Source organism: Hyperoodon ampullatus (genome assembly GCF_949752795.1).
Source record: "Hyperoodon ampullatus genome assembly, chromosome: 12".
NCBI lineage: Eukaryota > Metazoa > Chordata > Mammalia > Artiodactyla > Ziphiidae > Hyperoodon > Hyperoodon ampullatus.
The window spans coordinates 71,131,462-71,145,302 of NC_136925.1; the positions used below are offsets into that span (position 1 = coordinate 71,131,462).

At 34.4% G+C, this 13,841-nt stretch overlaps 1 protein-coding gene and 1 pseudogene across 2 annotated transcripts in view; both read left to right on the top strand.

Moving 5' to 3' along the window:
* The window catches only part of ADGB (androglobin), a gene marked incomplete at its 5' end in the record, with an annotated part of 145,298 nt that overhangs the window by 115,054 nt on the left and 16,403 nt on the right, over nt 1-13,841 (top strand). Inside the window, 2 exons of the mRNA XM_079716363.1 lie at nt 881-992; nt 9,944-10,116. Of these exons, the coding sequence (XP_079572489.1) occupies nt 881-992; nt 9,944-10,116 (285 nt within the window). The remainder of the gene's footprint in view (nt 1-880; nt 993-9,943; nt 10,117-13,841) is intronic.
* Nucleotides 10,993-12,664, top strand: LOC307061163 (calcium-independent phospholipase A2-gamma-like; annotated as a pseudogene). The gene is made up of 2 exons: nt 10,993-11,058; nt 11,219-12,664. The product of its transcript is annotated as a calcium-independent phospholipase A2-gamma-like (transcript).

Here is a 13,841-nt window from a genome sequence, read left to right on the forward strand (position 1 = left end):
GTATGAATGACTAAACAAATGAACTAAGCTATTAAAACAAAAAGTTAGAAAAAGAGTAAAAGAATAACTCAAAAATAAGAAGAAAAGGTTTTAATAAAAATGAGAGTAGAAATTAATGAAATGGGGAATAAAATTTAGGAAAATTAATAAAACCTATGCTTTCTTAAGATTAATAAAGTAAACATGCTTCTTGTAAGACTAATCAAGTAAGAAAAAAAGAAAGGAAATATAAATAAATCAAATACAGAACAAAAAATTAGGATAGAGGTATAAATGCAAACAACAGGTTTTAAAAATATTTTAAGTATTATATACAACTCTATACTAGCAATTTAAAACTGACAAAAATTGTTTCAAATGTAAAATTCCTGGAGTTGGGAGAGGAATGGCATACCTGCTCCACTAAAAAAAAGAAAATATAAAATAATAAGAATAAGTAAGAATAATAAAACTGAAATGATAATCAAAGTCTTACCTTTCCAAAAAGCTATAGGCCTAACTGCTTTACAGGATAGATCTAACAGACTTTTGAGGAGTAAATTGTTCTAGAAAACAGAAAAAAAGTACAAATCTTCCAATCCTTTTTAAGAGATTAATGTAATTCTGATTCCAAAACTGATAAGTAGCAAAAGTAAAATACGTAAATTTCATTTATAAACATGAATGCAGAAGTTATAAATACTAGAATATATGACGGTAAGTATTCGTGGGGTTGTGAGAATAAACTCTTATAGACTGTGGTATTATAGAATTTTGGAGAACATCTGACAGTATCTAATTAAAGTATTATTATATGATCCAGAAAAATATGCATTTATTATGTGCCTAAAATCCTATGTTTATTTTTATTGTTAATTTTTTATTGCATTTTATTTCCTAGGTATACAAGTATATTATACAGTGTTTGGTGTTGTATAACAGCTGGCCTCTCACTGAAAGTCAACAGATGTTTGTTCAAGCACTAAAAGACTTAGAGAAAAATGATAACAAAGGTATGTCACCCTAAATGTTATTCATGTGTTTTATATCTTCTAGAAATATTTAACAACAAATTTATCATGTAATTATTAAAACCTTATTGCTTACAATTTGTACTTTAATCCAATGGCATTTCCTGTTCTGTTAATTGATTACATGTTTCAAAATCTTGCTGTTGAGTTTATAAAAACCAAAAATATATGATTGTGTAGGCCTAGTTTAAACAAAGTTTGTCCAGTTAGTAAAAATTACTAGATGATTATCTAACAAAGGTACAGGAAACTTTTCTAGTTATAAAATTATGTTTGTCCAAGTCTTTGGGAAAGTATAACTTTAAAGATAAGTTTTTAAAAATATTTAAAAGAAGGAGAATCTCCTACTGAAGGAAGATTCAGGTTTATTTTTTAAAATGTAAACTACTATTAATATTCCTGAGAAGGAAATGATAGTTTGATGCTTTAGACTAAAAAAAAAAAATCTGAAATAGCCTCTACTCCTAAGCACTATATCACATTATGCAGTATAATAATTAAATCTGAAGGAATGAGTATTTTCAATGTATATTCTTTTCAAATTTTAAGCAAGATTGCCTAATCATAAAAATTAACATATGTACATTATTTTAAAAATTAAAACTATACAATACAAAAGAGCATACTACAACACCAAAAGCTGGTGAGGATACAGAGCAACAGGAATGTTCATACATTGATAGTGGGAATACAAAATGGTACAGCCAAGTTGGAAGACAAGCTTCAAGGTTTCTTTTCTTTTAATTAATTTTTATTGGAGTATAGTTGATTTACAATGTTGTGTTAGTTTCTGCTGTACAGCAAAGTCAATGTTATACATATATCCACTCTTTTTTAGATTCTATTCCCATATAGGTCATTACAGAGTTTTGAGTAGAGTTCCCTGTGCTATCCAGTAGGTAGGTCCTTGTTGATGATCTATTTTATCTATGCTAGTGTATATATGTTAATCCCAAACACCCAATTTACCCCACCCCCACCCCCTTTCCCCTTTGGTAACCATAAGTTTGTTTTCTATATCTGTGACTCTATTTATGTTTTGCAAATAGGTTCATTTGTATCATTTTTTTAGATTCCACATATAAGCAATATCATATGATATTTGTCTTTGTCTGACTTACTTCACTCAGTATGACAATATCTAGGTTCATCCATGTCACTGCAAATGGCATAATTTCATTCTTTTTTATGGTTGGGTAATATTCCATTGTATATATGTGCCACATCTTCTTTAACCATTCATCTGTCGATGGACATTTAAATTGCTTCCATGTCCTGGCTATCGTAAATAGTGCTGCAGTGAACAATGAGGTGCACAGTTTCTTATGAAACTAAAAATGCATTTACTGTTGTGAAATAAAATTCACATTGTATGGCATGACAAGAAAAATGTAAACATAAAAAATGTTCTCTGCCCTTTGGTCTCCTCTCTCCCCTCTACTGTGCATAGTGCATCTGCATTATACATCTACCAAACCTCCCCCATCAGCAGAAATACCTGCTCAACCATAAAAAGCAACATTCTCCTGGCATCAACAAGACAACTCCTAAAGCGTAACAGCCCTTCTTGATCTTGTAAGGGGACAAGATGACGCTTAGATCCTGATTGTGTAAACTGTCAATAATTCATCATTTAATGTACATCCCTCTGTCTCAAAAACCTTATAACTATGCCTTGACTTCTAATGGGTGGAACAGTTTTCAGAGCTTTCTGAAATGCTGTTCCTGGGTTATAATCCTCAATTTGACTTGAAAAACTTTTCCATTTCTTTCTTAGATCGACTGATTAATTTTCCATTGACACTATGTAACCAGTAACTGTGCTCTTTAGTATTTACACAAAAGAGTTGAAAACTGAATTCTGGTTTAAGATGGTGACATAGGATGCTCCTGAATTTACCTCCTCCCACAGAAACAGATACACAGCTGATTACCTCCTACACATCAGGCAAATGGAAAAACCCACACCAAAATGTATCATAAAGTTTGAGATATACTCTCACCATTAAACCCCACACCCAGCACAGTGACATACAATTGGAAGGGAACTCACAACACCCAAAGCAAAGGGTTTGGACTGAACGTCTAGTGCCCCAGCTATTAAAATTTCCACGTGAGTGACTGGCACCCAAAACACCTAGCTCTAAAGGCCAATGGAATTTTGTCCACAAGACCCATAAGACTATAGCAAATAGTTCTTAGTAGGCTTCCAAGGATGCTCTGGCCTCCAGGGCTCAGTGCAGAGACAGCAGACAGAACTGCCCATCTCCCAGTCTTTCCCTGAAAGGTCTATTTGCATACTTTAAAGCTACTGCCTGAAGGTCTGGCTTCTAATCCAATATTTTTTTTTGTTTGTACTACCCACAGCCATGTGTACATTCAATGCCGTCTCTATCAAAATTACAGTGGCATTTTTCACAGAAAAAGTAAAATCCTAAAATTTGTATATAACTACAAACTAGAAGAAAACATAGGGGATAAAATCCTTGACATCAGTCTTAACAATGATTTTTTGGTATTGATACTGAAAGTATGAGCAACAAAAGCAAAAATAAACAAGTAGGACTACATCAAACTAAAAAGCTTCTGCACAGCAAAGGAAACCATCAATAAAATTAAAGGCAAGTTATGGAATGGGAGAAAATATATGCAAACCATATATCTGATAAAAGGTTAATATCCAATATATATAAAGAATTCATACAACTCAATGTCAAAAAAAGAAACAATCCAATTAAAAAATGGGCAGAGGACCTGAATAGACATTTTTCCAAGGAATACATACGGATGGCCAACAGACACACAAAAAGATGCTCAACATCACTAATCATTAGGGAAATGTAATTCAGAACCACAATGAGATTTTACCTCACATTTGTTAGGATGGCTATTATCATAAAGATAAGAGGTAGCAGGTACTGGTGAGAATATGGAGAATGGGGGACACTTTGTACACTGTTAGTAGAAATGTATATTGGTGCAGCCATTATGGATGGAGGATGAAGTTTCCTCAAAAAATTAAAAATATAACTGCCACATGATCTAGCAAATCCACTTCTGGGCATATATCCTAAGGAAATGAAAACATTATCTCCAAGAGATATCTGCACCTACATGTTCACTGCAGCATTATTTACAATAGCGAAGACATGCAAATACCCTAAGTGTCCATTGATTGATGAATGGGTAAAGAAATTGTGGTAAATATGCACAATGGAATATTATTCAGCCATAAAAAGAAGAAAAACCTGTCTTTTGCAACAACATGAATGAAGCTTGAGGACATTATGATAAGAGAAAATAAGTCAGACAGAGAAGACAAATGCTGTATGATCTCACTTACATGTGGAATCTGAAATAATGGAACTCACAGAAACACTGAACAGATTGGTGGCTGCCAGAGAGGTGGCTGGGGGACAGAGAAAATGAGTAAAAGTGCTCAAAAGGCACAAACTTCCAGTTACACGATAAATAAGTCCTGGGAATGTAATGTACGTTTCTCAAGTTCAAATTGTCCGACACAGGTGGATTTTCAGTAACTGAACACGGTAGTATAATTTATGAACTAGAATAATATAAAATGTAGATCTTGATTATGGTACAAAATTAAAATATGAATTAAGTTTTTAAAAGGAAGTTAACATTAAATGGAGAAATACAGTAGAGTGGCTAAACTACTGTACATTCCACTACCTGAAACTGGATTATCACCGGCAAAATTAGAATAACTCCTATATTATATAATAACTCCTCTATTTCAAAGTTGTTTGGAAGATTCAAGATAATATATATAAAGTTCCTAGAACCTAGTATCACTTCAATAAATGGCTTTATCATTATTATGTATTCCAACTAGAAAATAAGTCTTTAGGAATATTTATATGTCTTCTTTTTTGACATCACATTTGACAAATTTATGTGTGAATGATCAGCTGCTAAAATTAAATGACACCTTGTGTCACCTAATACATTTTTTGCTGAAAGTAGCAAAGAAATTCAGAATTGAATTGTATTTAAAATGAACCAGGAAAATTATCTATTTGAAAGAATATGTTTCAATCTTTTTGAAAGTTAAGTGGCTTTTGAATTCAGAATAATCATTCTCTAATTTCATGTTTATAAATGTTTTTTTAGTTAGCCAATTTGTCTAAATTAAAACATCAATATGCCCACTTCCACTTGTCAATTATATTTACAACTCATAATCTACAAACTTTAACCTTAACAGTGTGATATATTTTAGAGAAATTAAGTTATTAATGTCTTAAAATTATTCACTTAGCTTGCTTTTCAATTATAAATATATCAAACATAAATTGGTCAAGTGTTTTTTTCATTTGTACATTGGTGACCCAATTTAAAATTTTATGTAAATTAATTGGAAATGTTGCCCTATTTACTGATTTAAACTCAATGTTTAATTTACATGAGAAATAAAATATATAATTTTTAAAAAATATATAATTTATTTTTTTTCAAAATTTTACATCTTATAACTCATGATAAAGTACAAGGCCTGAAACATGGCTATGTACAACCTAGGATATTTCTATTATAAAATTTTAGGAAGTTTGGCCTCTAGTTAACATGAAGCAACAGTGCCACCTTTAGTATATTTCAATACTTAAGTTTTAGTAAAAATTGCTTACTTTCACTTAAGAAAATAGAAAATGGAGAATCTTGAGCAGGTAATACTTAGTGATATCATCTGCCTTTATACATAATTAGCGGTCTTGTTATTTTGAAGTCCTTTTGTTTATATTGCTGGCCTGCATATTTGAAGTTCTAATCTATTCACATTAAATGTAAACTTTATCACTCTCAAACGTATTTGGTTTCAAGTCCCACTGCTAATTTTATTAGCAGGATTATAACATTATTTCCTGAACTCTCATAAATATTATATTATTGCTTTTTCTTAGGCACAATACATGCATGGTGTATCCAGTTCAAAGTATTTGAAGAAACCAAGCATTGTAGATACTATATATATTTATATATTCATATATACATGGTGTTTCTGTTTATATTTACCAAGTGTGATTGTACTTGGTAAATGTATACTTTGTTCTAAACAAGTTTTCTAGTTGAGAAATTATATTAATGTTCAAATCCCAACCAGATTTAGTTTCTGGATATATAAATCTAAGCACTGAATTTTAATCATAAAATCAAAATTACATTTCTGTAATTCTTCTAATTACATGAATATGCAAAGCAGGGTCACATTTTTCACAATTTTGACCTACTAGGATATTTATTCTTGCATCTTACTGACATATATGCTCCCAACACATACAGATTCCCTATAAAGCTTTACATACTATACTTAGGCAATCTGATAATGAATACGTACTATGAGTTCAGCCCTATACTAGGTGAAATTAGGAATTTAAAATGAAGTATGTTATGATATTCTCACCTTTGTTGAACTTGTAATTCCTGGGAGAAAAGGTTACCATATTGTAAGCCATTAAATAATATGGAAATTATTTTATTCTATATATTAATAATGTAAAGAAGGGGATGGTATGCACCTGCTGTGTGCCTCACACTGTAGTAAATGTTCACATATGTAAACTTGAATATTAGAATATGTTAATTTGAGTGGAATCAAATGTGCCTAAATGTATGACTCAAACACTAAGAATTATGGGTAGTGAGAGAAAGAAAGAACCAGAAATACCTAATGGAGCAGCTTGAGATTCCATTTCATCTGACATTTGTTAACATCTTAAAAACCTGGGGTGTATGATACTAGGTAAGATCCTATATTAAATGTTTTTTATTGACTTTTTTTTAAAGCCTGTGGCACAGTCTTAGGTTTCAAGCTTTATGAATACAATAAACCTGCCAAAGTTAACCTACAGTGGCTGATCCAGGATTCACTTCTAAGTCACTTGATTATTTGACCAAAGGATTTTCCCTAGCACAACACTTCTCAGCAGGCTGGGATTGTTGGCAGAAAGGCAAGTTGCCCCCTTGTAAAATCATGGTGCTTACAGTCCACTTGCGGTTGTGCAGGATGCTCTGTCCCCACTTTGAAAGCAGCCGATAACTGGCACCAAGTGGCAATTACTGTTTTGCTTTGCTGATGGGGTGACTTACAAGACTCCGATTTTGAAAGGGACTGATATGTCCTTTGAGCTGTTATTTGAATGCTGATTCAACTTACCAGTTGGGAGAGTCTGAGTAAATTACATAAAGTCTCTGAACCTACCCTGCTGGGATTCTTTGAGAATTAAAAGAGAAAGAAACATCGTAGGGATTCAACAAATATCATTTGCTCTCCCAATACTTGGGTATTTGTTAGAAAAAATTAATAGAACATAAAGTGAAATCCTTCATATTGGGAAAAGGTAATTATACCCTCCTAAATGTAAACCCGTGTTTCTCTAAGTGCAGTCCTTGGACCAGCAGCCTCAGAACTACCTGGGTACTTGTTAGAAAGCAAATTTGGGGCTCCACCTCATACCTTCCAAATCAGAAACTTTGGGGGGTGGGGTCCATGTTTTATCATGGTGTAGTATCTACAATGCTTGGTTTCTTCAAATACTTTGAACTGGATACACCATGCATGTATTGTGCCTAAGAAAAAGCAATAATATAATATTTATGAGAGTTCAGGAAATAATGTTATAATCCTGCTAATAAAATTAGCAGTGGGACTTGAAACCAACAACAAGCCCTTCAGGTGGTTCTGACACAGGCTAAAGTGTGAAAACCACTCTTGTAAAGAAACCTTCAGCTTCACTGAACTCTAACTCACTGGTATTCTTCCCTTCTGTCCATCCCCTTGCAACATCTGCTTCCAAAGAAAGGGAAAACTGTACACATTTCTTAAAGCAGTGTTTCTCAAAGTATGAATCAGAATCACCTGAGATAGTTTTAAAGCTGTACATTCCTGGGCCCCATATCAAACTCTAAGGGGTTGGACTTTCTGGGGTTTGGGCTTCAAGACCTACATTTTCCAGACTCCCTAGGTGATTCATACATTCATCAAATTTGTGAATTGCTGCTTTACAGTAAGCATAGCAATAACTGGTAACAGAGTTGTCTGGTTGCACAAGATAAAAAGAATGAATTCTTCTACTCCAGTTTTTATGAGGTACTGTTATGTAGCACTGGCCACAGATAGATCTCTAAAATGTAGTTAACTCCTGATTTTGCTGGCATTGAGATCTCTGGGACCTGGATTTAAGTGAGGTGGTAGCTGTGGCCACTGAGACTGGTCGAAGCCCAGTTACCTCATATTGGGCTAAAGATGAAGAGCTGGTACTGCACCATCTCTATATAGCAGAGACAGCATGAGGAGCCTCTGCAGGGAAGTGGTGCTGAAATACACGGGCTTCCATTTCTGTGCAAATAGTGTTTCTTCAACCTCAAAGTTTTTGGTTAACGAAGGATATCAAAGAACCAAAGAGAAAATATGTCCTTTGCAACTTCTCTACATTCTATCCTGGGTTTCTGATAAAAGGTGATTTTACTGTGTGGCTTCCTATAAAAATCTTTGTCTTCTTTTCTTCTTTCTTTTTCTCTTGATTCAGTTTCTATGGCTCATCATTTTTACCCTTGTGCCTCATTCTTACTCTCATTTAAGTAACCTTATTTTCATTCTGTGGTCTTGTTATTTTCACTTTTCTGCTCACAAGTTAAATCAGTCCAATTTTTCTTTGCCTACTCATCACACTCAAGAGCTGAGCTGTTTAGTATGGAATCTCACGTACTCCACAGAGCTTTTTGATATTTCATGATTTTATGACAAGGTCTCCAGGCAGCTGTGAGAGACCTGGCCTATGTGAGTTCTCCATTCTCTCAGGACTCTGCCCCAGACAAACAGCATGCAGAGATAACTCAGAAGCTTCAAATAAGAAAAGAAATCCAGGAGGACATCAATGGAAATAGCAGGAAAAAGGACTCCAAAAATTTACTTCTCCATAAAAACAATGAAAAAACTGGCAGAGATGGTCAGAATCAACTTTTCAGAATTCTGGAAATTAACAAAGGCTTTATTCAAGAAAAATAGCCATATCTCTTTAAGAACAGTAAGCTTTATGACATTTTTACTTGCCCCAGTCCCATCCCCTGGTCTCCAGCTCAGCAGTAACCTTGAAAACTAACAGCCTGTTTTCCTGGAACAGGAAAATGGAACTGAATCTCTTTCAAAGCCTCATTCCCAGAAAAACAAAAACTGAAAAAATTTGTCACCGACAAACTTGCCCTATGAGAAATACTGAAGGAAATCATTCAGGCTGAAATCAACGACACTATGCAGTAACTTGTATCCACATGAAGAAATAAAATGCACCATAAGGGAAATTTTAAAATACTTAGAGATGAATGAAAAACAATTAACAACATATCAAAACTTATGAGATGCAATGAAAGCAGTACTAAGAGGGAAATTTATAGCTATAAATGCTTACATTTAAAATGAACAAAGATCTCAAATCAATAACTTAATATTCTACCTTAAAAAACTAGAAAACTGGAAAAGAAAGAAAATAAGTAAACCCAAAGTAGGCAGAAAGAAGGGAATAATAAATATTAAAGCAGAGATAAATCAATTCAATATTGTACTGGAGATACTAGCCAAGGCAATTAGGCAAGAAAATGAACTGAGAGCATCCAGATCAGAAACAAATTAGATAGTAATGATCATTATATAACCTTATGAATAAACCAAAACCATGATTTATACATTTCAATGGGAAGTTTATGGTATGTGAATTATTTCTCAATTGTATAAAAGGGAGTCACACAGATCTTTATAATAGGTCTGTCTGCTTGTTTGCTTACCTGCTTGTTTAAAAACAGAAAAAAAATCCAAATGCCTTAAACTAACCATTTTTCCGACTTCTTCCCTTTTTCCTACATGACATGATTTTATTATTATATCATGACTCACTGGTTTCCTTTTTTTGTTTTTCTAGCACATGGAGAGAAACATGAGGAATTAATTACCTTAGGAAGTCCAGATTCCCACACTATTAGTGAGGGACAAAAATCTTTAGGAACTTCCAAAACAACAAGGAAAGGCAAAGAAAAGTTTTCTGAGAAAGAAAAGATAGCCAAAGAAAAACAAGCGCCTCGCTTTGAGCCTCAGGTGGGTGTGATGCTCTTTTTTATTGGAGTCATTTAATAAATTTAGGTTCATTGGGTCCCTATTTTCCCATATCTTTTGAGGAAAACCTGAAAAATTCCATCTCCCTGTTTCCAGCAATCATCTAGATACCTTAAAGACATTCCTTGGGCACCTTCTGTAAGCAGTCTTCCTTAGTTTAGTGTCAAAAAGCATTAATTGAGCTTTTAATATGTAAGACACTGTTTTGGGGACTTGGGTTTCTAATATTAATATTATACAGCCCCTACCTTCAAGGAACTCACAGTCTAATGGAGGAGACTGAAGGTAAAGAGAGAGTTGTAATGTCAGATATGGTATGCACAGGGTAGTAAGGATAGGTACCTATTTCAGCCTCTGCCTAGAGAAGACCTGAACTGAATCAGTGAGCAAAGACATTCAGAGGCAAAAGTCCAACACAATTTGGTTTTTGAGCCACTAAGGTATGGGGTATGAGGCTGGATGGGTAAGTAAGGGTCAGGTGGAGGGGAGCCTTTTAGAAAGCCTGGTTAGAAAGCTGGGACTCTATCTACAAGCCAGGGGTCCTGATTCCAATTTTTTTCAGGACCAGGTAGGTAATCCCAATGATTAAGGGTAAGGAAGAGTATGTGGGTGGCAAGCTTGAGGAGTGCAAGCAGAGTCCTAAAGATACTCAAATTCAAGTTATTTAAAAACACTGAACTCAAAACAAATTACCTGTGAGGACAAAATCTTCCTATCATTTGTGATCACAGCTTAGGCTACACAGGGCTGGGAGGTGGGACTTTAAGAAGTGTACTGGCTTTAAGAAGTGTACTGACATGATCAGATTTACATTTCAGATACCTTGGTGACTTTTAAGGGTATTAAATTAAAGGGGAGATGGGAAAACCATCAGAAAGCACTGCAATAGTCCAGACAAAAGAGTACAAGCTGTACCAGATACAGGTCAGAGGAAGGAAGAAGAGGACAAATGAGGTTCTTCTAGTTTCTACTAAACAAAGTACAGCTAACTCTCTTTCTCATCCGACTGAAGGTGTACAAACTTTAGTGTAGGTGGTTAAATTGGTGGATACATTCCCAAATTAAAGTATGATTCAGTCCAAAGAACAGGAAGAGGCAGTTAAAAACTGAGCAGACTATTAGCAAAGACAAAAATGGACAGAAGAAAAAGCGTTTATCTCTTCAACAAGACAAGATTGCCAGGGTGAGTATTGATGACAGAACCTGGGCATTTATTCAAGCATTAAGAACAACTGAGCCAAAGCTCTGCATTAATAGGGTTGAACAACTGACTTTTCATCTTCAAGAATTTCCTGAGGGAAAAGGAGTGGCTGCCAAGGAAAGAATTATTCCATATTTATTATGACTGAGACAAGTTAAGGATGGCATTCTTCAGGCTGCAGTTAGAGAAATTCTGGCCTTAATTTGGCTGCATGAATCCAGTGAAAGAAAGAGGAATCCTAATTTGCACAATTGATGATGGAAGAACAAGGGGTGTGGTTGCTCTTTAGACATTGCGGAGATCAGGTGAACTCACTCAGAAGCCAGTTCACCAGCTCTCTGACTGCATTTGTGGTGGAAGTACAGGTGTCATATTAGCTTTCATGTTGAGGCTGTTTCATATGCCCTTGGATGAATGTGAGGAACTTTATCGAAAATTAGGATGAGACGTGTTTTCACAAAATGTCATTGTTGGAACAGTCAAAATGAGTTGGAGCCCTGCATTTTACAACAGTCAAACTTGGGGAAATATTCTTAAGGATAGAATGGGATACACACCAATGACAGAAACAGCAAGAAATCCCAGAAGTCCTAAGGTAGCTGCAGTAATTACCATGGTAAACAGAGGGAAAGTGCCAACAACTTTTGTTTTCTGAAACTATGGTCATTTTCCTGCAGTCGACTCTTACCAGTTGGGAGGCTGTCAGTATAAGATGTGGAAGGCCACTAGAGCCATATCTGCTGCTCCAGGCTACTGTGCGAAGTGTGCATTTGGAAAACGATCTTCATCACAATGGAGATTTGCTTCCGAATAACCCGAGCATTAGCAATGCATGAGTGTAAACGTCTTCGGCCAGACATACCATTAGAGTGCCTAGGACATTGGACATCATGAGAGTGATGTGAAAAACACGGTGACATACACAAGCTTGAACTGTCTAAAGTTTCAACAGTGCTACAGATAGAGAAGAAACCCATATAATACTTGATGATCTATTATATTACTTCCTGACACCTATTTTTAGATTCAATCTTGTCATGCGTAAAAACTTTACCTCTAGATGAAAGTTGAAATGAAAAGCTGGATAAGCTGCAGGTAAAAGAGTTGAAGTACATAGAAAGAAATGAAGAAAAAAAATTAAAAACTTGCAAAAATATTGTCAAGAAAAAAGTTCTTCAGAAAACTAATGATTGGATGAAACTAAAAACTGACATGTGTGAAAGCCTCTGTTCTTTTCAAAATTTTGAAGAATGTATGCATATTCTCCAAAATGAAAGCCTGTTCAGAAGATCCACCAAATTTAGTAAGGAATTGTGGGATTCAGTTTGAGTTAACTTTCAAATACTCATGAATTCTAGGGAATCCTGAAAGAGACAATGTTTAGAATATCTTGTGAAGCACAAAAGGTATGTTTGGTTACAGAATTCACATGGGAATTGGGTTTTTATGACATTAAAAATGAACTAAGCTTTAGGAACCTTACTATTGTGCTAGTTGGTTTTAGTAGCTATTAGTATTATATTGTTTGATGTTTAAAAATTTAGCATATGGGCCAAACAGGAAACCAAAAACTATAATAATATACTTTGTAGTTTTGCTTTAGTCACCAGAATCATGTTGAATTTATTTGATCCTTTATTTTATTTCATATGGAAAAGCTAATTTCTTCTTAAATTTATATTACTTATGTTCTCACTAGCTACATTCTACAATCCAAATACTGCCTTTTGGTGTAATATCATCTAAACAAATGCAGACAAATGGAACGCTCTCTGTCAACTTACAATTACGTTTAAAATACGAAAGAGCCAGATAAAATTTTCTATTCAAAATGTGTTTCTTTCAACATTGTTTTGTTCAAAAACATAGGTGAAGTTCCAGTCAACCACTTTTTTCCCCTTGAAGCTTCAAGATAATGCTGTGTGTTAACTTTTCTAGATGTAGCTCCAGTTTATAAAATCAATTATTCGAATTTTCTGAGAAAATAGTCCTATCATTAACAACAACAAAACTATTCAAGTTTAAAGCAAATAAGCTAAATTCAATCCATAAATTCTTATAGACATGTGGCCTTCCCTTAGTCCTTCATAGTGTTCCCTTCCCTAATCAAAACTTGATCCCAGAGAAGTTTCTGAAAAACTCACTTATCAAGCAATATAAAAGATGGTAAGAGCTTATGTACTGTGTTTTAGAAGGAAGAAATAAAAGAATATCCAATTGTGAGATTTAAATTTTCATCAGAATATTAAGGGAATATTGCAGAAAGCTAGGAGGTCTTTTTGATAACCTTAAAACCAAACTACACGTGAAAACTTTATTCAGTGGCCCCCCAATCTCCACTTCCCCATCTGCGTTATGTAATATGGATTATTGACCTTGTCTCAGTCTTATGTAAAGTGCTAGTAACCTCATCAGACTCAAGCTCGTCTCCTTACCAGATTGCTACCAATGAGCCTTACTTATCTAGACATTTTCAAGTCCTATGTCAATATGCTCCCAGCCTAAG